Source organism: Pipistrellus hanaki, assembly GCF_964339955.1.
Source record: "Pipistrellus hanaki genome assembly, chromosome: 17".
NCBI lineage: Eukaryota > Metazoa > Chordata > Mammalia > Chiroptera > Vespertilionidae > Pipistrellus > Pipistrellus hanaki.
In genome coordinates this window covers 47339970-47364868 of record NC_140519.1, presented here as the reverse complement: position 1 = coordinate 47364868, position 24899 = coordinate 47339970, and the positions used below count along the sequence as shown (strand labels likewise).

Below are 24899 nucleotides of genomic sequence, written 5' to 3'. Positions count from 1 at the left end.
GAAACCTGTGGGATTGGGTAAAAGGAAAATGATGGGCACGTGCTGCTTTCACTCAGGGGGTTGCAGGAAGTTAACAGCCAGCAGTGAACCCTGAACAGGATCCCAATGAGGAAGCTGGTGGTCTCCGCCCTGGTGCACGGGGGTGTGCCCTGAGGGGTCCGGGAAAAGAGAAGTTACAAGTTACCGGGACATCCCACAGGTAGGACACTTAGAGGCAAAAAGACCCTAGACTCAGAGCTGCTCTTTCTCAGGGGAGACCCTGGCCTGGGACCTGACTACCCACTGTAGCTGCTTTCTAGTTCCCAAAGGTCTATGGGCAGACCACCCTGAGGTCTCCGAGTTCACCAGGCCCCCACCCAGGCCCTCCTGGAGACAGTCAGGATCGCATGTGGCCCTTTTGCATCCACACCCCTCCCTCAGTTTCTCTTACTAGTATTTTTTTTCCCTTAAAAAAGGTTTTATATATTGTCCTTTTGTGGGGTTTTATTGGTTTTATTTTTTTTAATTATTTTATTATTTTTATTTTTTAATTTCTTTATTGATTAAGGTATCACATATTTGTACTCAACCCCCACCCCTCCCCACTCATGCCCCCACCCCTCTGTTGTCCTTGACCACTGGTTAGGATCATATGTATGCACACAAGTCCTTTGGTTGATCTCTCCCTTTTATTATGGTGACTTGACTGTCCGGCTTTTGGCGGGACAGTCCTGAAATCGAGACTTTTAAAACACCGCGGGATGCGGGACAAATTGCTAAAAATTGGGACTGTCCCGCCAAAAACAGGACGTCTGGTCACCCTACTTTTATCCTCACTAATTTTGTTTTTACGTTTAAATCGGTGAGAGAGAGAGAGACACACACACATGGCTTTGTTGTTCTGCTGACTTAGGCTCTCCTTGGTTGCTGCTTGTCTGGGCCCTGACCGGGTGGAACCCACAACCCTGGTGCATCAGGCTGATGCTGTAAACAACGGAGCTGCCCCCGCCAGAGTCCCCTTGTTCTTATTAATTTCATAGGTCCGTGGTCGGCAAACCTTGGCTCTTGAGCCACATGCTGCTCTTTGGCCCCTGAGTGTGGCTCTCCCACAAAATACCACGGCCTGGGCGAGTCTATGTTGAAGAAGTGGCGTTAGAGGAAGTTTAAGTTTAAAAAATGTGGCTCTCCAAAGAAATTTCAATCATTGTACTGTTGGTATTTGGCTCTGTTGACTAATGAGTTTGCCGACCACTGAGTTAGGTTATTCTGACACAGCGGTCACGACTAAGAAAGCGACACGGACACATGATGATTCACTAAGGCCCACGCTTTATTGGGAGTGCACGAACTTTGCCTCACTGTCCCTTCCTGCCCAAGACCTGCCCAGGACACCCAGTCACGTCTCCGAGGCGCCTGGCCTGGCACCCTTTCTCCCTGGCCGTGGTGACCGGGGGAGTGAGAAGACCGGCCAGGCTTCGTGCAGGCGGCGCTCCCTCCGGGAGGTGTGCACGGTGCTCCCCTCGGGTCCGTCAGGGTCTGAGTCTTTGGAATGAAGACCCGGAGGCTCTTCTCAGGAAGAGTCAGCATCGTCCATCGCTGCTGAGCTGACCGGACCGCCCCGCACAGGCAGCCTTGCCAGGTGTTCCCACTGTCCCTGCCTCCCCCTCCCCTTTCCCAGCGCTGCACCAAGCGCAGCCCACACTGAACACACCCGCCCTTTTACCTCATCTGTTAAATACGTTTGTATTGATTTTTAGAAAGAGAGGAAAGGAGGAGGATAGAGAGATAGAAACATCGATGAGAAAGAAACATCATTGATCAGCTGCCTCCTTCACGCCCCAGCCTGGAGGGAGGGGCTGGTGGGTCGAGCCCACAATCCAGGCATGTGCCCTGACGGGGAATCGAACTGGCAACTTCCTGGTGTATAGGTTGATGCTCAACCACTGAGCCACACCCATCTGGCAAGTCACCCCCCCAAAAAAAACAAAAACAAAAAAAAGAACCCCCACTCCCCCCAGCATCATGCTGTTATTCTGTTTTTCTCCGCGCACCCTGAGGTGTGTCTGAGTGGGCCATCGGCGGGGAAACACGAAGCCGGCAGCGGAGTGGACGGGCTGCTGTCCCGCCCGGGGCTCAGGAAGTGGGTTGGAAGCTGCTGACTCAGCGCAGAGGTGTGACTGCATCCCAGCCGAGGGGCCCTCGGGCAGGCCAGCGTGGGTGGAGGCGTGTGCATGCATGAGAAACCCGTGGTCCAGACCCGGGCAGGGGACTGTGCATGTTGTATGTGGCCGGAAGCCAGGCGGGGAGAGGGTTAGACGCCTAAAATAAAATCCCTGGGATTACAAAAGCAGCCACTTACAGTGAAGGATGTGGCAATCGGGGACATAGCAACACGTGCTTCTTTTTATTTTTGTTTCAAATATTTTTATTTCAGAGAGGAAGGGAGAGGGAGAGAGAGAATCGTCAATGATGAGAGAGCATCACCGATGGGCTGCCTCCTGCACGCCCCCTACTGGGGATGGAGCCCACAACCTGGGCCTGTGCCCTGACGGGAAATGGAACCTTGATGTCCTGGTTCGTAGGTCAAAGATCCACCATGGAGCCACGCCAGCCAGGCACAGAGCGTATTTCTTTAAGAACAAATTAGTGACGAGGGGGCGGGCTCCGCGGAGCTGCCGAGCGGTGAGGAGCACAACGTCTTGGAGTCCCACCAGCTGCGCTAAGGAAACCGGATGTGACTCCGCTGGGGGGATCGGCGTTCGCATCTGTGTTGGCACAGACCAAATGCTACATGGCCATGGAGGGCAGCGAGAACCAAGGCACATGCTCTCCGGTCCGGCCCGTGGCCCCTGAGGTCTCTCCGTGGACTCCTGGTCCGAGGCCCCAGGTGAGGAAGCCCGCTCCAAGCCCAGGTAGGCAGCGTGCAGGCCCCTCCGATTCAGCTTTCACAGTACGTGCCTCCGCTCCTGGGCCCCCCTGAGTCGGAGCAAAGGAAAGGCAGGTGACCGAGCACCAGCGGGTGCTGGGCCAGGCAGTGGGACACACACCAGCTTTGGGCGGGGCCAGCACAGACACCCTGGGCCTGCCCCACCAGCTCCCTGGGCTCAGGCCTCCATGGAGGGAGAGAGGAGGAAGGGAACGAGCCTGTGAGTGGGGGTGTGTGCAGGTGTTTGCTGTTTGGAGACACTGCCTGAGGCTGTTTTGCCAGCTGGATCTACCTTTGTTCTCCTGGCTGCTGGTTTTGGTTTCGTGCCCTGATCCATGGGTCTCCGCAGCAGCTGGAGACCAGGCGTGCCCCCAGATCAGCCACCTGCACGGCGTGTGTGGACTGCGAGGTCCCCATCTGCCCGTCTCAGACGCAGCCTGGCAGTGCCAGGCATTCCTTCTGCTGGGTCCAGATGCAGCCCCAATCCGTCTGTTCGCCTTGGGCTCCCAGGCTGCGGGGGCCTTCACCTGTGTCTCACGTGGACGCCAGGGCAGAGGGGAAGCCTGACCCGATGGGCTGCAGGTGGGTTAGGGAGGGGTCCTCCCAGCAGATCAGCCTCCTTCTTTCTAACACCAGACTGGTCTGCAATCTCAAGCATCAAGTGGAAGGCCTAATCCCAGGACTAGAGGCCCTTTGGTCCTTGAACCCAGAACCAATCAGGTCTTGGTGTGCCTTAAGGGGGAAGAATCTCATTGGCCCAGCTGGGCTCAGGTATCCACTCACTGTCCAATCAACTATGACTGGGTTCCCTCTAGTCCCGCCCCTCCCCACATGCCTGCATGTGGGGCTCCCAGGAATGGATGTAGTGGCGGCAGGTGAATTGCTGTGTCCTTTGCAGAATTACATCCTGTGGCAGCAAACTCTGCTGCGGTCAGGGTCCCCCGCCCCCATCCCTGCTCGGAGCATCGTTTCCTGCATGTCCCTCCCTCTCAGAGAGCACTGACCCCGGGACCCAAGCACCTGGGCAGAGGCGGCCTTGGGTGCACACCTGGCTTTTATAACATGCATCCCCTTCCCTCCCTTGGTCCCCATTGCTAGCATTTCTTCTGTCTCTCCAGCACGTGTCCGGCACATAACAGGAGGCTGGTGCTCAGTGAATAAACACTTCCCCAGGGGATAGTAATGTTTAGCACATGTTTTAGCTTCTTCCCCGTTTTCTCTGCAGCTGTGAGACTGAGTCATCCTGGCTTCGCAGATTCAAACAAATCCAAGGCTCAAGAGATTAAATGGCCTCCCCGGCCGTTTCTAACACAGATGACACCCTCTTGCCTTTAAAACGGCTCCCAGGGCACATGACTGGCACCAGCTCCTATGGATGCCCTGGGATGAGAGCACCTGTGACTCCCGGGACTGACACTGTGGGGACCTGGGCTCTGATTGCCTGAGGGAGCCTGTCTCCTCTCCCTGCCTCCCCACCCCCACCCAGCCCTGGAGGTGGCTTTCTCTCCCGTGGTTTCTGTCAGGTTCTCGGTCCCTTTGTTTCCTCGGCTGGTGAGCTAGGGTTTTCTCCCCGCTGTGGATGAGCCTGCGTCTATTCTAGCAGTGTCCCCTCCCCTACCATGGGCTGGACTAAGAAATTACTTTGTTGCCAGGACTGGTTTGGTTCAATGGATAGAGCGTCGGCTTGGGGACTGAAAGGTCCCGGGTTCGATTCCGGTCAAGGGCATGTACCTTGGTTGTGGGCATATCCCCAGTAGGGGGTGTGCAAGAGGCAGCTGATCGATGACCCTCTCTCATCGATGTTTCTAACTCTCTATCTCTCTCCCTTCCTCTCTGTACAAAATCAATAAAATATATTAAAAAAAAATAAAAAAATAAATTACTTTGTTAATTCTGTGGGAAAGGCCCAGCACTCAGGTTTAGCACGGAGGTCTGGAAACCCTTTTCACGGAATACAGTCTATGTCCAGGGGCTTGGTGTCCAGTCTCTCCATCCCCTTAGAAGTATATTTATTTGTTTGTTTGTTTGTTTATTTATTTATTTATTTATGCCCTTGACCAGAATCAAACCGGCACCCTCCAGTCCACAGGCTGACACTTTACCCATTGAGTCCAGCAGGCTAGGGCTAGGAGTGAATCCGGAGAGAAGCCAGGCTCCCCTAGAATGTGGCTCTCGACTGCAGGAGAGGCCTCTGCATTCATTTTCTCAGCGGGGTTCAGGGGTGGAGAACAGGGGCATCTCAGCTGCTTGCTTCTTAACCTTCAGAATGAAGCAAGTGACTGATGGAATGAATGAATGAATGAATGAATGAATGAACGAATGCTAACTATTCCGGTTTATATTTCAGTGAGGTGTCTGGACACTTGGCAGCGCTGGTCTCTCCGGAATGCCACATTTCCCGTTTCCTGGCACACCTCCTCACTCCCCGCCGTTTCCGCGGCCGCCTGCCTGCCTGTGGGTGTCCCTCCCCGAGGCTCCGTCCTTGCCCCGTGGTCACCGGCGGCACCAGGAAACCCACCACGTCCGGTAAGTCGCTTTGCTGGTGGTTTGTGCTTTAAGGGGGAAGCCATCAACGGGGAAGGGAGCGATGAGAACGTGGCATCCTTCAGGTTGAGCAAACACGTTTACGCAACTCAGGTCACAGGAAAGTGAGGAATACCCTCAGGCTGGAAAAGGCTGAGGCATTTTTCTGTATGTTTTCTTATTTTCTTTTTTTAAAACATATTTTATTGATTTTTTTTTTTTTTTTTTACAGAGAGGAAGGGAGAGGAATAGAGAGTTAGAAACATCGATGAGAGAGAAACATGGATCAGCTGCCTCCTGCACACTCCCTACCGGGGATGTGCCCGCAACCAAGGTACGTGCCCTTGACCGGAATCGAACCCGGGACCTTTCAGTCCATAGACCAGGTGTCTTCAAACTACGGCCCGCAGGCCACATGCAGCCCCCAGGGGAGTCTGATCCTGCCCGCCAGGTTTTTTGGGCAGTGAGCGCAGCCAAGGTGTTACAGTAGGGATTAGTAGTTCATATAGTCCGGCCCTCCAGCTCTCTGAGGGACCGTGATCTGGCCCCCACTTTAAAAAGTTTGAAGACCCCTGCCATAGACCGACGCTCTATCCACTGAGCCAAACCGGTCAGGGCACTATATGTTTGCTTAGTCACTGACAAGCCAGGCAGGAGGAATAGTGAAATATTAAGTCACAGCTTGAAAATCGATATATACATATACACACACACACACACACACACACACATATATATATATATATATATATACTGACCACGTGTATATGTGCAGTCACAAGCTATTGATCTGCTCGGCCACACATGAGTCCCAGCGGGGCTGGGCTATCCTGGCAGTTAGTTTAGATCAAGGTAAGTCCTTCAAAAGCAATAACCTCACTCAATAGGACAGTCACAGACCTCTTAACTTCCCACAACCCCTCTGTGGACAAGGCACGATGCTGGTGAGGTTGCAAACAGTAATGTCATCGGAGCCGGCTTCCTGTGATGGCAAATGAAACGGCAGCTACTTCCTGTGAGGCCCTGCCCAGGGAAAACAGCAGCTGCCGCCGTGCCCGGGGCTTCTCGTTGGGAGAGGCGCGCAGGCACCCCGGCAACCTTGGTCCGCCATCCTGGTCTGCAGGCCAGCAGCTGGGGAGATGCTGAGCCAAGCACCGGACCTCTGTGAACCTCAGCTGTCTTATTTCTAAAATGGGGAGAGGCCAGGCCTTCTCTTAAATGAGAGAGGGCAGGGAAGCAGGTTCTTTGGTCTTGGGTGTCCCTCTCCCTTTCCCAAGGAGCTCCAGGGGCAGGTGAGGCGATCTCTCTGAGGGACTTTGTCTCCCCTGCCGCGCAAACCCTCGCTACACGTCACACTGAGTGTCGTGCTGGGCAGACCAAACCCCCCGTGAGTGCGGGGCCCGGGCTGGGATCCGCAGGAGGGACGGTCCATGGTGGGGGCGGGGGGCGGGGATTGTGTCCAGCTCATGTGTTTCTGGGCCCTCGGCACCTAAGTGACCTGAGAGCCAGGGTCTCCTCTCCCGGAAAAGGCCCAGAGACAGGAAGGAAGGGCAGACAGAACGAGAGCGCCGAGCTCTGGGAGCAGGAAAGACATCCGGGTGATCAGGCCCGTCAGCTGGGGTCGCAATCCCGACCCCCCATGGGCCAGCAGGGCGGCGGTGGCCCCGTGTCCTCACCTCTCTGAGCTCCCGTTTCACATTTGCAAGAACAGAAATCACAATGGGCACTTTGCAACAGGCCCCGGAGTGTCCGTGAGCCAGTGCGTGGGGGGCCAGGGGACGTGGCACGTGGCAGGTGCAGAGAAGAGAGAACAGTCACCAGCTCTAGTTCCCTATCGAGGTGAGGGCTGGCCTCGCCACGGGGACAGCCTTGTCATGCTGTTGGCTCCAGCCCCTTTGGCTCTTGGTCCCCGTTAAGTAGGGTTCTGTTTCTCACCAACTGGTAAACCTCGGTCTTGGGGGTCAGGACGGGGTCGTGTGGGTCGGCGGACCCCAAGTCTGTGACGTGGGTCACTGAGGCATACGTCTGGGCCATGGCCCTTGCCACCCAGGCTGGTGCAGGCTGAACCCACCCGCTAGCCTGACGTCCCCCCCGGCCTGGGCCTTGGTCACTGCAGGAGGATCTGGCCTGGGCGTCCGTGGAGGCTCCTGAAGGGCAGAGGAAGGTCCCCCCAGGACACCACTCTCTGGGGTTGGCGAGGCCAGCCCCCTTCCCCCCCTCCCCGGAGCCCCCAGGCAGGGGGAAGGGGGGTCTGGCTTTGGGGAAGAGCCTGGCTCACCCCCATGGACGTCCTGGGGGTCAGCAGCAGGCATGTGCTGCGTCCGTTACTCTGTCTGAACATTGGCTGACGTTGCTCTGCCCTGGGAGCCCTGACTGGGGGACTCGGCCCTGAAATTTACCCAATAGCATTTCTAAAGGAAATGACCCCCGCGTGTACCCCTCACAGTGCAAGAGCGAAGAGGAACTTGGCCTTAGCAACGCCCGGGTTCACAGACACAGTTTTCCACGAAAACGCCGAGCCCAGTAGCCCTTCACCCCCCTTGGCAGACCTTTGGTGACTCCGGGGTATGTACATCTTTGGGGTCAGACCTACTTTGGGGTCTGTGGTCAGAACTGTGACAGGGCCTCTCGGCAGGGCCCGAGCCATAGGCTGACCCCTTGTCCTCCATCCCATCGCGCCTGCTGGGTGGGCCCATGGAGTCCCATGTTTGGCATCTCCAGGGGGAATCGGTGAGATCGAATGTCCAGCTGAGTCGCTCCATGGGACTCGGGACGCCCAGTGACTTCCACGGGCTGGGGTGGCCCAGACTGGATGGAGACAGGCGCTTCCTGTGGAGGGCACGCAGGGTGCTGCCAAGAACAGGACCCACAGGTGGACCGGAGCAGCCACACAGCGCGCCACGGGGTGCTCGGAGACTGGGCAGGGGCCCGGGGTCGGGGTCAGGGTCAGGGTCCCCGGAGATGAATGGGAAGTAGGTTAGGAAGGGCCAATCCCGGGCCGCCGAGGGCCGGCTGCTTGGCACGTGTCTGGCCAGGCCCGAGCCCTGCGCTGGGTGCCCGCCTAGTTGGCGATTTCTGCGAAGTCGGGGTAGAGGTCCAGGTCTGCGAAGATGTCGTTGGGGTTCCGGCAGCTGAGGTTGCAGAAGCAGGCGTTGATCCACAGGACCCGGCGGGAGAAGCCGGCCCCGTCGGGGCACTGGAAGGCGACGTCGATGGTCTTGGACTTGTAGGGCACGCAGCACCTGCCGTCCGTGCAGGCCCCGCAGTACTTGGGCCTGTAGGTGCGCGTGCTGACGCAGCCGGCCAGGGTGAGGTTCAAGGGCGCCTCCGGCTGGTACACGGCCAGGCACTTCTTCCCTTCCTGCGGGAAAGGGGTGTCAGGTGGGATGCTCCGAGGACGGACCCCGCCAATGCCCCCCTCCTTCCCCCAGCCTCACGGTCCCTTTTCTCTCTCCCCCTTTCCTTTAGGGCCACGGCATCTTCCAGCTGGGAAGGCCCTCCCCCAGGCCAGCGAGACCCCCCATGCGACACAGGAGTCAACGGAGGCCCACAGACGGGATGGCTTTGCTCAGGCCCTGCCTGGTAGTCTGCAGTGTCCCTCCTTCCCTCCGCTCCTGCTCCCCCCCCCCAATCCTCTCTGCCCACAGGACACCCCTGAAGCTCCCCCGTCAACCACGTGCCCAGCTAGCAGTGACCGGGCACACGCTTTATCCCCCTCCTCTGCCTCCCACAGCCTCTCACACCCACTCACTCAGCCGGGCTGGTGCTATTTAAAAGCAGCTTGCCCAGCTGGTATGGGTGAGCGCCGACTTGTGAGCCAGGAGGTCACGGTTCGATTCCCGGTCAGGGCACAGGCCTGGTGTGCGGGCTCTGTCCCCAGTGTGGGGCGTGCAGGAGGCAGCCTATGCATGGTTCTCTCTCGTCATGGATGCTTGTTTCTCTCTCTCCCTCTCCCTTCCTCTCTCTGAAATCAATAAAAAGATATTTAAAAAAGTAAAAGCTGCTCTCTCTCTCCCTTGGGCCACTCAAGAGCAGGGCTCTTTCGGGGCGTCTGTGGTGTGATTCCGTGCCCGGGACGTGGCAGGCGCCGGGAGGGAGGTCTCAGGGCCCGGACATGTTATGGACGTGGGGCCTGGGCCACAGAGACGCGGGGACATTGGCCACCATCATGTGCCGTCCGCAGCAGGCAGGCATCTGACGCCAGCGTCCCCACCTCCGACTAGTGCTCCTGTACCCACGTGGCTGGCGTGAGGTGCCCATGGGGGGCATGGGCACAGGGGCAGAGGAATCACCATGGGACCAATTCTGAGGCCCCCGGGTCCCCTTCAGAGAGATCCTGGTGCCATTAACACAATCACCACCGTCACTTCCGCGCAGTGAGAGTCACAGACGCCCACACGTGGCCCTGATGATAACGGTTCGGAGGTGGGCTTCCTCATTCCCATTTCACAGCGGCCCCCTGAGGAAGCTGGGGAGCCCGGCCCAGCGCCCAGCTCCTCTGTGGAGCCCGAGACGCCGACCCGCCCGCCCGGGGAGGGCACCCACCTTGATGCGCGGCCGGACGTCCAGGCCGCAGGGCCGCAGGGTGCAGAGGCGGCTCTCCTGCGCGGGCCGGCAGCCCGCGTTGGCGTTGGACACCCGCGTGGAGATGCCCAGGCCGCAGCTGGTGGAGCAGGGGCTCCAGGGGCTGGTGTGGGGGATGCAGTTTCCGTGCCAGGGCTCGGCCTCACCCAGGATCGCTGCGGACGGACACGGGACCCCGTGAGCTCCCAGCCTCCGTCACCCCCAAACCCTCTCCACCCCCTGCCACCGCAGCCCCGAGGGCCCTGGAACTCGGCGAGGATGGAGGCGGCCTGTCGGCTCCTCACAGTCCTGGGTTAGGAGGCCTGGCTCTGAGTCCCTCCTCTTCTCTGGGGACAGGTGGGCCTGCGCTCCAATCCCTCTTGACTGCCTACCGCTGGGGGACCCCACACAGCTGGGCCCGCCCGCCTCCGCGCGGCAGCAATACCAGCGGCCTCTCAGGGGGGGAGTGGGGGTTGGGATGGAGGGAGTCTAGACGCTGACTGAGCCCGTGTCCGCGTCTGCTTGGGGCCGGGAATGAAAGCCACGAGAGCCTGTTCCTGCCCTCAGAGGTCATGTTTCCCTGGGGGAAGGTCAAAGGCGAGTGGCACCCCCCCTTCCCCCCGACCCAGCATTTCGTCTGGCTGAGGCTGAGGGCTCGGTGTTCGAGGGGACACACAGTGCGTGGGCGCAGGTCTGAGCCGGGCCACCTGTGTGTGTGTGTATGTGTGTGTGTGTGTGTGTCTGTGTGTGTGTGTGTCTGTGTGTGTGTGTGTGTCTGTGTGTGTGTGTGTCTGTGTGTGTGTGTGTGTGTGTGTGTGTAGGGGGGTGATGGTAGCGCCCCCTCCTGGGCTGTGGGGGGAAAGAGGGCTGGCACAATGGCTGCCCAGGCTGCCTGGCCCCCAGTGAGCCCTCGGGCAACGTGAGCTCATGTGATTTCCTAACCATCGGCCAACACACACCCTTAATGTCTCTCTCCTGGCACCTAGAATCCACTCTGGCGCCTGAGGATGGGGAACGCAGTGAGCTGGGGCGGAGGCGGGGAACGCAGTGAGCTGGGGCGGAGGCGGGGCAGAGAGCACACAGCGGGAGGGGCCGAGGGGCCCAGACAGACCCAGGAGGAAGCCCATCTCACTGCAGAGCAGGCAGAGGGGAGGGGGGAGGAGACAGATGGAGAGAGAGTGGGGTGGGGGGGAGAGGGAGAGGGAAAGGGTCTGGGAGAGAAAGGCGATAAAAATGGAGGGGTGAGACAAAAATAGGAAAGAAAAGCCATCTAATGGGATCCGAAAGGGGAAGGCTGAGGCCTCATACCCAGCCCCTCACGGCTGCAGGTGTGCAGGGAACACTGATGCAGGAAGGAGGGAGGGATGGATGGGGGAGGCGGAAGGGAAGGCAGGGGACCGTAGGGGAGGGGAGGGGGGAGAGGAGGGGAGGATGGAGGAGGCGAGGATCTGGGTGAGCTGGGCTGTGAGGCGGAGGGAGGGCAGGAGGGGTGATTTGCCTGATGCAGGAAGGAGGGGTGGATAGGGGACGGGGAGGGGAAGGGAGGGGACCTTAGGGGAAGGAAGGGGGGAGAGGACAGGGGGAGGGGAGGATCTGGGTGAGCTGGGCTGGGAGGCGGAGGGAGGGGCAGGAGCGGGGATTTGCCTGAGAGGATGAAGGCTTTGGTTTCTGGGTCACCAGGAGGCGGGCAGGGGCTCTGCAGGTGTTGGGTCAGAATGGGGTCACTGGGCCACACACAGCGGGCGGGCAGACAGCTGCCCCCCCATCCCCCGCCCCCCCCCCCCCCCCCCGCAGTGAGGCCGCTGCTGGGCTTGCCCGGGACACAGCCCTCCTGTCATGACCTAACCACAGGGCTGCTCCTTCCTGGGCAGGCTCAGCCCCGGGCACCCCAGCCCCCCCAGAGAGCCTGTGCAATCCCGGACCCAGCAGGGGGAGGGGTGGGGGACCGCCCTCCTGCCTGGCCCAGCCAGACCCCCGCCCCTCTGCCCCCCTTCCCCCTGCTCTCCTACTTGTTCTTTCGGGAAACTCTCTCTCTCGGCCTCTGCAAACCCTCCTGTGCCGCCTGTCTGCCGCCCTCAGCTGCTCTCTCTACCTCCCTGCACGTGGCGGTGGCTCAGGGGGACTCCCTGTCCCCCAGGTCTGGGGCCGTTGGGGCTGGTACTACTTGAGCGGCAGGTGCCATTGGCATCTAGTGGGTGGGCGTCGGGGAGGCTGCTTAGCCTGGCACAGGCACAGGCACAGCCGTCACAAGCAATTAGGTGGTCCGCAGGCCTGGCCTCCCCTCCCCGTCTGTAAGTGGGGGTGTACTGAACCCACCTGCCTGGCTTTGCTCTCCACCAAGCCCTCCCTCAGCTCAGGCTCCCAGGACCCCACGAGCCAGGCAGAGCCGGGAAGGCAGGGCCAGAGGAGACTGCCCTCCCTAGGCCTCACCCATGGCAGCACCCAGGGCAGCACCCGAGGTGGCACCCAGGGTGGCATCCACGGCAGCACCCGCAGCAGCACCCACGGCAGCACCCACAGCAGCACCCAGGCAGCAGCACCCACGGCGGCACCCAGGGCAGCACCCCCAGCAGCACCCACGACAGCACCCCGGCGGCACCCACCTAGGTCTCCGGCGTGGCGCGGCGCGGGCTTGCGCGGCCTGCGGGCGTGGTCGTCGCACACCCAGCGCTCACAGCAGCGGCCGGGCAGGCGCACGCGGCGCGGGAGGCGGCACCAGAGGCGCGGCGGGCGCACCCGCAGGCACAGGGGCGTGCAGCCCACCGCGCCCGCCACGCACGTGCAGTTGAACTTGCAGCTGGGCTGGAAGGACTCGCCGTTGCCGTAGCGCACGCCGTCCAGGACGCAGCCCACGCCGACCACCTCTGCGGACACAGGGCGCGCTCAGGCCCAGCACCGCCCCTCCCCAAGGTCACCTCCCACAGTGCACCGCGCCCACACCCACAGGGGGCGGGACGCAAGGGCAGGGCCCAACCCACGAGGGGCCAGGGCAGAGGGCGGGCAGTGCCGTCTCAGCTCCAGCTGCTCTCCTTGAATCACACCTGCTGCCAATGTCAGAGGGTAAAGCATGGGGGTTGGGGGGTGGGGGGACTGGGCGGCCAGCTCTGCTCCTGTCTCCGGCACCTGGCACAGAGCCTGGCACTGACACCTATGTGCCCCTGAGCTCACGGCTGGCAGCGGGCAGGCAGGGAGAACCCATGGGAACACTCGGAAACAAAGGCCCACCGAGGCCGTGCAGACTGATGGCTGCTCTAGGCGCTGAAGACCCCGGCGTGAACCAAACAGGCAAAACCCACACCTCCCGGCGCTTCCATTGTAGTGGGGGTGGCCAGGGAGAAGCAACAGATCACAGAGCGCCGCTGGGGCCACAGTCCAGGGAGAACGGGGCAGCAGGAGGGGGGCTGGGAGCTGGGTAGTCCTGGAGTTATATGAGGTGGGCAGGCAGCACCATGCCTGGTCATAACCCTGTTATTGTGTGGGGGGATGGATGATGGATGATGGATGGATGGATAGATGGATGATGGATGGATGATGGATGGATGGATGGATGGATGATGGATGGATGGATGATGGATGGATGGATGGATAGATGGATGGATGGATGGATGATGGATGGATGGATGATGGATGGATGGATGGATGGATGATGGATGGATGGATGATGGATGGATGGATGGATGAATGATGGATGGATGGATGAATAGATGGATGGATGGATGGATGATGGATGGATGGATGATGGATGGATGGATGGATGATGGATGGATGGATGATGGATGGATGGATGGATAGATGGATGATGGATGGATGGATGGATAGATGGATGGATGGATGATGGATGGATGGATGGATGAATGATGGATGGATGATGGATGGATGGATGGATGGATGGATGGATGAATGATGGATGGATGGATGATGGATGGATGGATGATGGATGGATGATGGATGGATGATGGATGGATGGATAGATGATGGATCGATGGGAGGTGGGGTGAGCCCCAATCTTCACATTGGGCTCCTGCCATGGATCAGGTACTTAGCCTCTCACACACCTAAAAAGAGAGGCATGAGTTGTCACTTTTTCCCTGGAAAGCGACACTTACAAGGTCAGGTGGCTAGCCTAACATCATCACCCTGGTTAGTTCCGGTGCCGGAATTGAATTCAAGTTCTCTAGCTCCAAAGACCATGCCTGGCGAGTCTTCCCCTCCCGCCCCTTCGCACGGGGAGTCTGAGCCTGGACCCTGGCTGGTCCCTCCTCCGATGACCTGGGCAGAGCTGCGTGGCTCCCACATGGAAGAGCTAAAACAGCCCTCTCGTCGGAGGCTGCAGCAACCGCACGGGCTGGTCTGAACCGGCTCCTGAAGGGACGTGCCCAAGGTCATGTAGCAGGCGAGCCCAGAGCCAGGACCCAAAGCCCGGCCTCCGCGATCCCGGCCGCAGCCGCCCGCCGGCCTGAGCGCCCACATCACAGCCACCGGCCGTGTTTGTGCACAGAAATAGCAGGAGCGGCTCCGGAGGCTCTGGCAGCCGTGTTTAGCTTGGCTCCCCGGGCATTCCAAACATCTTTTCTAAAGCGCGCTGCCAACATGTGCAAATCATACCCAAACCTGGAGTTTGGATTTTCTTGGAAACCGAGCAGAACGGCCAAGACCGGGCTCCCTTTCCTGCCTGCCACGGCGGCTGGTGCCCGGGACTTGCCGGCCAGCTCTGCCCACCGCTCGCCCTGGCCCTGGGCCGCCGTCCCACCCCGCCCTGCGGCTTCTCCATCGTCCCAGGTGGCACATGTTTACGCTATTTTTACCCCCGCATCGTCCTGAGCTGGTTGTGGGCAGTCTCCAGGCAGGTCCAGCCTCTGGAAGCGCCATGGGTGGAGCTGACCACCGGGGTTTTTTCCTGTTTAGGGACCTGCTTCCCTCTCTCCCCGCGGGCCCCGGGGCTGCCCTCTCTCACGGTCAGGCCTGGGCTTCTTCCCGGGACGAGGCCTCATGGACTCAGGCGCGAGGGCAGCGCTTCTGGGAGGATGGTCAGAAGAGCACTAGTGAGTGAGTGTGTGTGTGCCCACATGTATGCATGAGGCATGTGTATCAATGTGTGTGCACATACATATGAATGGGGTGTGAGTGTGTGCACATATGTATGCATGAGATGTGTGCGTGTGCACAAAGGTATGCATGGGAATCTGTGTATCTGAGTGTGTGCACACATGTATGCATGAGGCGTGCATATCTGTGAGTGTGTGCACATATGCATGCATGAGATGTGCATACCTGTGAGTGTGTGTGTGCTCACACATATGCATGCATGAGTATGTGTTGAGGTGGGTAAAAATCTACCTCCTCAAAGGAGTTCATTGTGCAAACAGTTTTGAAAAGCAAAGGCTTCTCCGCCAGCTCTCCTTTGGGGGTGGCCGCGGGCACGGCGCTTACGGCCCCTGAGCCGGTCTCTGACACTCGCTGATCTTGATTCATTCCCCGTCTGCAAAGCTCCGTGACCAGGGGCCTCTGGGAGCGAGGCCTGCGAAAACCCCTGCAGGCAGCTTTCTCACCGCTGCAGGGGGAGCACAGAGGTCGAGGTGGGGGCGCTGGGGCTGCAGTGAGGGCAGCGGGCGTGGGAGACACGGAGGGGGGCAGGGGGGAGGAAGGTGGCGCCCAGGTCTCTGGGGGAGGGGCAGGCAGGAGAGTCCGGGAGAGAATGTCTACAAGGCGCGGTGCCTGGCGCCTGGCGAGGGGTGCGTGCAGCTGAGAGGAGGACAGTCACGGAGAACGGAGTGACCTTCCCATGACCTTGGAGAGCAGCCTGGAAGCGGGCAGTGATGGGGTCTCCTGCCTGGAGGGGTCTGGAAGGCTCGGCCGCGCTCCCGAAGCCGCCTTGGGTGGGGAGAGAGTGTGTGGCTGACGGTGTGCAGCAGCCCCTGTTATCCACGGTTTTGCTTCCCGCGGGGTCAGCTACGGTCTGGAAATATTCAATGGAATATTCCAGAAATAAACAATCCAACGAGCAGCTCGCAGGTTTTGAATTGCAGGCTGGCCTGGATAAGGCGATAAAGCCCCACGCCATCCTGCCCTCCCGCGCGGGACGTGAGTCACCCCTTTGTCCAGCGCGCCCACGCAGGCGGCGTCACAGGGCTGGAGTCCAAGGCGCCCGGATTTTCCTTCACAACCAGCACCACGGCCACTGGACTGGCACTTCACACAGAGGGCCCCACCCGGCCCTAAGAGGAGGGAACCTGGCTGAGCCCTCCCTGGAGGCCGGCCTGGAGGAGCCCCGGGTCCGAGAGCGAGCCGATGCCCGGTCTGGAGAGGAGAGGGAGGCTGGCATCGGTCCCTCCTCAGGGAGCCCCGCCTCTGGCCTCTGAGGACCGGCTGGGGAGTGCGGGGCACCCTCTCCGGGGGAGGCCCGGGCGGAGCTGGGGGGACGGGCGGGCGGGCGGCGAAGGAGGGAAGGTCACTTACGTGCACACACTCCTATTGCGTACCTCGGGCGGTCCCCGCTGTAGTCGCAGTAGAGGCCGCGGTGGGGGTCACAGACGGCGGCCTCGGTGCAGTTGTCCCCGAGCTGCTGGGCGCACACCTTGCAGCACTCGCAGCCGTCGGTGACCAGGCTGACGCCCGGCGGGCAGCGCGGCGGGGACAGCGGGCACTCGCACGGCCACTTGCAGAACTGGGGGCGCGAGGACGTGTCCTCCAGCGGCGCGGGCGTGGAGGCCATGGCCGTGGGGGCCGCGGAGAGGGCCTGCGGGGGGAACGGCAGAGATGAGGGGCTGCCATCACCTCCCCCCTGGGTGGTGGTCAAAAGGCTTGAACCCAATTACATTTTTCTAGCATGTTCCCCCCTCACCGGAGGATATGGTTTTAAATTAGGGAGAGAGAGAGAGGCAGAGAGAGGGGGGAAGAGGGAGGGGGGGGGAGAGTAAGAGGGGGAGAGTGAGAGGGACAGAGAGAGGGGGAGAGAGAGAGAGGGAGAGAGAGAAACATCAATGTGTGAGAGAAACGGGGGTTGGTTGCCTCTCGTTTGTTCCCCAACCAGGGATCAAACCTGCAACCTAGGGATGTGCCCTGACCAGGAATCGAACCCAAGGAACCTCCTGTCCTCAGGCCCGATGCTCTAACCCAGTGGTTGGCAAACTCATTAGTCCACAGAGCCAAATACCAACAGGACAACAATGGAAATTTCTTTGGAGAGCCACATTTTTTTAAACTTAAACTTCTTCTAACGCCACTTCTTCAACACAGACCCACCACAGGCCGTGGTCTTTTGTGGAAGAGCCACACTCCAGGGGCCAAAGCGCTGCCTGTGGCTCGAGAGCCGCAGTTTGCCGACCATGGCTCCACCCAGCGGAGCGGACCCAGTGGCTGGGCCGCACCGCGTTCTTTGACCAGCAGATGCGGAGATGTCCAGGCGGAGTCTGCCTCCCTTTGCTGAGGAGGACACGGAGACCCAGAGGGACAGGGACACGCCCAGGGTGACCCAGCCCACATCTCTCTCCACTCCCTGTTCTCCCCGCTCTGCCTCCTCCGCGGCCCAGCCACTCAGCGGCACCTGCACAGCGTGTCCTCCGTCTCCCTGAAGCCTTAGGCAATCCCAGAGAAATCTGAAAGTTTCCTGTGATGCATCACAACCCAAGGCCAGGGGCGGGGTGCTGGGCCTCCATGGGGAGCCCCGAAGCTCCGGGCCCCCCCATTCGCCTGGTGAGCGAGGCACCGCAGGCGCGCGGCTGCCAGGCCAGAGGCCCGGAGCGGCGGTCTGCGCTGAGATGCGGATCGGAGGGACCCATTTTTGGGGCCTGGCATATCGTAAGGGCAGTCAGTATGGATTCACCAGGCGCAAGGCCTTGGCCGTCAAAAAGACAAGCCTGGATCTGAGGTGGGACCCCTCCAGGCGGGGTCTCAGGCAGGCTAGCTGGCGGGACCGCACCGCCCTGGGGGTTGGCAGTGCCCGCCCATGGCCACCTGGGAGGCCGGTATGCGCCCGCGCCTGTTCGCTTTGCCTCAGAAGCACGGCATGACCTCTAACCTCAAATCATGGAAAGCAACCACAGCCCGGCCGGCGGGGCCCAGTGGCTGAGCGTCCACCTGTGATCCGGGAGGTCAGGGTTCCATTCCCCGTCAGGGCACAGGCCTGGGTTGCGGGCTCCCTGCCCAGTGTGGGGCGTGCAGGAGGCAGCCCATCAGTGATTCTCTCTCATCATGGATGTTTCTAATGTTTCTATCTCTCTCTCCCTCTCACTTTGTTTCTGAAATCAATAATAATAATAATAATAATAATAATAATAATAATAATAATAATAATAAATGCCAAGAAGGAAGCAGCAGAGAGGACCCCCTGACAGATAAGCAGTTCAGGGTCCCCCTGGCCCAGGGGAGGGATGGGCTGGATCCACTGAGCCAGGCCCTTGCAGTTGGCGCCATCTAGTGGTGAAAAACCTCCCCGCTCACACACACACACACACACACACACACACACACACACACACACACAGGACATCAGCCCTTGAAAGTCCAGGGGTCGAGGCAGGTCCACCTGCCCTTCGCCCTGGTACATGGTCTGTTGCCATAGAAATATGGACTCTCCTTGTTCACCCCAGAAGCAGCAGGAGAAGCGTCTCTGCCCAAGAACAAAGACAAGAGGCCCCAGCCCCTCGGCTCCCTGACTCCCCGGGGCTGCCCGCCAGCTCCCAGGCCCGGCTCCCTGGCCCTTTGGCTCGGGAGGCCAGCGGCAGCTCCGCCCTCGGCGGGGGGCCAGGGGGCCCTGTGCAGCGCGTACCTGTGCTGACCTCGAGCAGGCGGCCGGCCCTTTGGGGAGTGGGTCTCTGGTCACTCCGGAACCCCCCTTCGCCCTGAGGAACTGTGAGCCTCACGTCAGAGCTGCGGCTCCGAGGTCACCCCACGATGTCACCCTGACCTCTGCCCCCTGACCAGCGGTGGCGCCTGCTGGAGGGACACCCAGAGCTCGGGCCTCGGCCGCGTCCGTCTCTACCGACAACAAGAAGGAGCTCCCCGGGACGCCCTGCTGTTAGGCTAAAGGAGAACACCTGATCTTGTTTAAGGTTAGGGTTAGGGTTTAAGAACGCGGTACCTGGCCTGGCCGGCGTGGCTCAGGGCCTGAGCATCCACCTAGGAACCAGGAGGCCCCGGTTCGATTCCCAGTCAGCACACCATACCCAGGTTGCAGACTTGATCCCCAGAGTGGGGCGTGCAGGAGGCAGCCGATCCATGATTCTCCGTCATCATGGATGTTTCTATCTCTCCCTCCCTCTCTTACTCTCAAAAATCAATAAAAATATCTTTAAAAAAGGAAAAGAAATAGGTTCTTTGGCAAAACCCATAAGACCAGAGGCGCCCATGAGTCGGTGGTGACAGGGAAGGTTTGGAGCAGGGGTCCTCAAACTTTTTAAAGTGGGGGCCAGATCACGGTCCCTCAGAGAGCTGGAGGGCCGGACTATATGAACTACTAATTCCTACTGTAGCACCTCGGCTGCGCTCACTGCCCAAAAAACCTGGCGGGCCGGATCAGACTCCTCTGCGGGCCGCATGTGGCCCTCGGGCCGTAGTTTGAAGACCCCTGGTTTGGAGGAAACTCGGTGTTGCCAGCAGCAACAGAGGAGGCGGCTGGGCATCTACCCAGAGGCTCCCTTCCCCGGCCGCTCCCAAACAGGGTCTCCTCCGGGGAGGACGGCACAGCGCAGGGTCACAGGGCATATGCCAAGGGGCGCGGGATCGGCCCCAGCTAACAAGGGTCCCCGAACAGGACACAGGGGCCTCTGGGAGGCTTTTAAGGGACGAGCTGCTCTTTCTGCCTCCTCAGTGCCAGCCCTGCGCCTGGCAGACCCTGTGCCAGCTTTCCCAGCACAGCAGGGGAGGTCCCAGCACCTGGCTTGCCTGAGTAGGGGCGGCTAGGGGCGGCCCCACCCAGATTGTCCACCAGGTGGCAGCATTGAGACAGTACGGCTCCAGCCAGCCCAATGGAGCCTGGGGGCCTTAGGAGAGGGCTGCCCTGTCTGGAAGCGGGGTGAGTTCACCCCTTTTCTGAAATCTGGGGTCCTGGGGAAAGTGGGGGGATGTGGCCTCAGGCTGGGGCCCAGAGCCACAGTTGTGACCCACCTGCCCTCCCCGTGCACTCCCCTGCTTCCTTCCCACTTTTCTGGTGGAACCAGGGGGCAGGCACAGGGTGAGAGGGTGGACCCCTCTTTAAGGGAACCCCCTGGGTGAGGCCCTGGGGTCTCTGCCCGGGTGCCGGTGGGGTGCCCTCGGGTGCTCAGCAATGAGCTAGCATCCCTCTACTGTTCTGCCCGATTGGTGGGGTTGTGAGCCCGTCCTCAGAATGTTCCTCTCCCTCATCCCCTCCTTCCCCTCCCCCTCCAGCCCTGGGCGGGCTCCTAGCCTTCCCTCTCTCCTAGACTCCACACCGCACGCACGGGGATTCCCAGAGTGCCAGGGGGCCCCCTCTCTCCCTCTCCTATGGGCCTGCCTCTCATTTTATCTCACTTCCCCCGCCACCCCCACTCACACCCCACCCCTCACCCCCACATCAAAGCCTAGCAGATCCCTAGTCCTCCCCAGCCTGGACTCCCTCCAGATTGGGGGCCTTGGGATGGGCGGGCACAGCTTTGATCATCCCCTGGAATGCCCATTATCTTCCTCCTCCTCCCATCTCATCTCCCTTATCCTCCACCTCCTTCCCTCATGGATAGACGAGACGGAGAGACGGGAGGGGGAGAAGGAAGAAGATAGGAAGGAAGAGGTAGGGGAAGGAGAGGGGGAGGAGGAGGGGGAAGAGAGTTGGCAGGTTAAAATAATCTAATTCAAGGGTTTTTAAGTCAAGCATGCATAACAGATCTTCAAGTCGCCCCTTCAGGTGCACGTACTGGGATTCACCCCCGGAATTCAGGCCTAGGGCCCTGGAATTGGTCCCCCACAGCCCTCTGATTTCTCACACACTCCCCTCTGCTAGAGTAAACCCATCCCCTGCCGGGGACAGCCAAGCAGTTTCCACCACACCTCCAGGACAGGAAGGGTCTGGGCACCAACAGGGCTGCAGCTTCCATGGAAACGTGTGTGGAGGGCTCCGAAACCTAGGCAGCAGCCAAGAACCCTGACTCAGGATTGGAGGACACAAGTCTCACCTACAAGAATCATTAGCACCACCAATACCAACAGCACAATCATCACCATCACCATCAATACTATCATCACCATCAATATCAACATCACCATCATCAGCACCATTGATACCATCAGACCATCATTATCATCACCATCAATACCATCATCACCATCAGCACCATCAGCACCACACCATCAACACATCACCATCAATACTATCAACACCACCAATACCACCATCATCAATACCATCATCACCATCACTATCAATACATCACCACCAATACAATCAGCACCATCAATACTATCAGCACCATCACCATCAATACATCACCACAAATACAATCAGCACCATCAATACTATCAGCACCATCACCATCATCACCACTGATACATCAATATCATCATACCATCACTATCAACACCATCAACACCATCATCACTATCACCATCAACACCATCATCACCATCAGCACCATCAGCACCCTCACCATCATCACCAGTACCACCAATACCATCATCACCATCACCAGCATCATCAGCACCATCAGCACCATCACCATCAACACATCACCATTGATACCATCAATATCATCAATATCATCAATACCATCAATATCATCAATACCATCATCACCATCATCACCATCAATACCATCAGCACCATCACCATCAACACATCATCACTCTCAGAACCATCAACACATCACCGTCAATACCATCACCATCAATACCATCAGCACTGTCATCATCAGCACCATCATCCCCATTAGCACCATCACCATCAATACCATCAGCACCACCCTCATCACTATCAAATATTGTAATGAGAATCTTTGTTGTTAATCCTCACCCGAGATATTTTTCCATTGATTTTCAGGGAGAGTGGAAGAGAGAGGGAAAGACAGACAGAAACATGGATTCCGGTCAGGGCACATGCCTGGCTGCAGGCTCGATCCCCAGGGTGGGTGGCGGTCCCCTGCCTCACCAGCCCACGAGCCCTTCCAGGGGCACGTGCTTCTCATCTCTGCCAAGAGCACAGGCCATGAGGGCAGCAGCTGTCTTGCCAAGAGCTGGGCCTCGGATCACTGAGCGTTAGCTGTGTGACCCCGGGCAAATGGCTCAACTGCTCTGAGCTGCAGGGTTTGCATCTCCAGAGGAGGACGGTGCCCTGCACAATGTCCAGTGGGTGGACCGAGGACGGGCTTAGCCACACACGCAGCGCCGTGGGCCCAGGACGTGGCAGCGCTCACCAAACACAGCCCCTTCCTCTGAGCATCGGGTGGGCACCGAACCCCACACAAGGAAGAATAGCAAAGAGGGAGGCCTGAGTCTGCCCGCAGCCCCTTTATCCCACCCTGCTCCCGCCTGCGTGGCTTGGGTTCCCCACCGCTGCCCTATCTCGCTGTCTGAGCTCTCTCTCCCTCTTAGGCCTCAGCACCTTGAGTGAATGTCTCACCTCGCAGGGCGAATCCCCCTGCAAGCCCACTTCCTCAAAGCGCCCCTGGCAGCGCGCACGGGCTGCTTCTTCCATAGGAGCGGCTGGAGTCACTTTTTCCGCCCACATCCCTCCCGCCCGGACCCCGCGGACTGGCAGCCGTGGATGTGCGAGTGTCTGGAATTTCGCTGTAAAGCAGGGCGGGTGCCAGGCGTCCCACAGCCCCCGGGGGGCGGGGAAGGAGGCCCGGAGGGCAATGTGCTTCCTGGGGAGCTCCCCCCCCCCCCGAGCGGGGAACAAGCGGTTCCCACAGGAGGTCCCCAGGCTGAGGCTGCGCAGAGGGAGACACCGCACCTCCATCGCTGTCCGGGACCCTCTGGACTCTTGGGTCCTGTGTGTGTCCCCTCGGCCGGGCCCACGGCTCGGGGCCTCTCTTCCGGGCAAGCTCCTGGGCTCCAGTGTCCTGGGACCCCCGCCCCCCCCAGCCCCAGCAGACTTGTTCCCCCCCCGTCCCCTGCCTTCTCACTCCTCAGGCTGGCTGCCCCACACCCTCACCTCTTCTCCATCCAGCCCCTGTCCTCCAGCGGGCTTGGCTCTCTCTGCTCTGCAGGAAATACTCATTTCCCCAAACTTGGAAAGCTCTGGAAGCAAGCACGGCTTTGGCAGGAAAAGGTCTGCGCTGGAGCCCTGGCCAGCACTTCGTTAGGGGGCCCTGGGCGAGTCCCTCACCTGCTCTGTCTCCTTTTTTTTTCTTTTTTTTTCCCCCCCGTTTGTGCAAATGCAGTCACTGTCCTTTTTCTGCGGGACAGGAGGCCCCGTGCAGGTGCGGGGGACGGGGCAATGGACCAGACGGACGCCCCTCCCCGCGCTGGGGGAGCACCGTCGCCCAGCTCCTGCGGGCAGCTGGCCCATGGCTGGCCGTCAGCTCTCAGCCCCAGGTCCTGTTCAGTCAGCGCCTGCAGGGCAGCTACCTGCGTCCCGAGCCTCTGTTTCTCCATCCGTGAACGGGGCACGTTGGTCCCTAAGGAGGCTGGCCGTGTGAGGGGACGATACCCTTCTTGCCTGCCCGCCTCCGGCTTTCCCTCTGGCCCCGGGGACTGGATTCAGAGCTCCCCTGCCCCCTGCCCACCCGCGCCTGCCTCCACGCCCAGCCCCGGCCGGCTGGCTCCTCTGCCACGTGTCTGACTCCCCCGGCTTCTCGGAGGTGCAGCCCTCGCTCCCGCCCTGGAGGCCAGGAAGCATCTCGGGCGCCGTGCGCCCTTACTCAGCGGCCCTCGCGCTGAAAGCTGGCATTCTCCCCTCCTGCTCCTCTTGGCAGTTTCCACGGCCCCTTCCTGAGTGTCTCCGGCCCCTGGAGACTCACTGTTTCCAATCCCCGAGACTCCAGAAGTCAACTCACAACTCGCTCACAGGCGTGCTGCTCAGAGAGGGTGAGAGACCAGCCCAGGGCCACACAGCCCGTCTGGGCAGCCCTGGGTCTGAGCCAGGCCCCAGCCCCAGGGCCCGTCCTCTCCGTGTGGCCTCAGGTGTGAACGCAGGCGGGCGGGACCTGCGGGCACATTCCTGCAGGTGCTGCCCCCGCTCCCCTGCCCCTCGCCCTGCCGGAACCGCTCTCTGATCCCAGGCAGCCCTCCTCCCCACCCCGGCCTCGCCCCGGCCCCCCCTCCGGCCCCAAGCATCCTGCCGGCGTCCCCTCTCCGAGCCCCCGCTGGCAGACTCACCGTGGCCAGGGCGCTGCCCGCGGCGGTGGCTGCGGTCACCGCTGCCAGCGTCCAGGGCAGGAGCCACCTCATGCTGGGGGCTCAGCGGCCGCGCGTCGGCCGGGCAGCCCTGGAGGAGATGTCCGCCTCTCGGGAGCCGGCCCATCAGGAGCACCAGCCCCGCTCCTCCCGCCGCCCCGGGGGGTTTTATGGAAGCGAGCTCTGACGTCAGGGGTGAGGACAAACCCTGCATTTTCCTCTGAAAAAACTTTTCCTGCCTCTCCCCCCCCCTCCTCTCTCTCTCTCTCTCTCTCTCTCTCTTTTTCTTTCTTCCCTCTGTCCCCACCTCCAGCCCAGCTTGGCCGCCTCCCCGGCTCTGACCGTCTTAAAGGGAAAGTTGCCGGGCTCTGATTTCAGGCGGGGGCCGGACACAGCAGATTCCCACAGAGGGAGCTGGTCGCCGGCGGGGAGGGGGGGTCACAGAGGTGGAGGGGGGTCCCCGGGAGGGTGCCGGGCGGAGGCGGGGATCCAGTTACCCGTGGGCGGCGAGGGTCTTTGAACACCCTCCCAGTCCCGCGGGCTGCGCCCACTTCTGGTTTTCATCTGTCACCTTTCCTCCCCGGCTGCCGGCGAAGGGGCGGCTGCTGCTCCCCATCTGGGAACC

The 24899-nt window shown here is 60.3% G+C and overlaps 1 protein-coding gene and 1 long non-coding RNA gene across 3 annotated transcripts; one reads left to right on the top strand and one right to left on the bottom strand.

Annotated features, from left to right (window-relative positions):
• The first annotated feature begins 42 nt into the window (after positions 1-42).
• LOC311612054 lies at positions 43-7999 on the top strand. The gene is made up of 4 exons (XR_014793211.1): positions 43-199; positions 2562-2891; positions 5253-5814; positions 6010-7999. It is a non-coding gene; the product is annotated as an uncharacterized lncRNA (long non-coding RNA).
• On the bottom strand, positions 6015-24432 carry CCN4 (cellular communication network factor 4). 2 transcript variants are annotated; one of them, XM_084864737.1, is made up of 5 exons: positions 24257-24432; positions 16448-16727; positions 12595-12855; positions 9974-10167; positions 6017-8789 (listed from the first exon to the last, which is right to left on the bottom strand). In XM_084864737.1, exons 1-5 carry the CDS (start codon positions 24326-24328, stop codon positions 8490-8492), a joined length of 1107 nt encoding a protein of 368 aa, XP_084720863.1. In that variant the 5' UTR covers positions 24329-24432; the 3' UTR covers positions 6017-8489. The 2 variants fall into 2 exon arrangements, with proteins under 2 accessions (XP_084720864.1, XP_084720863.1); XM_084864738.1 differs by lacking the exon at positions 12595-12855 and having other exon boundaries at positions 6015-8789.
• Positions 24433-24899: the final 467 nt, after the last annotated feature.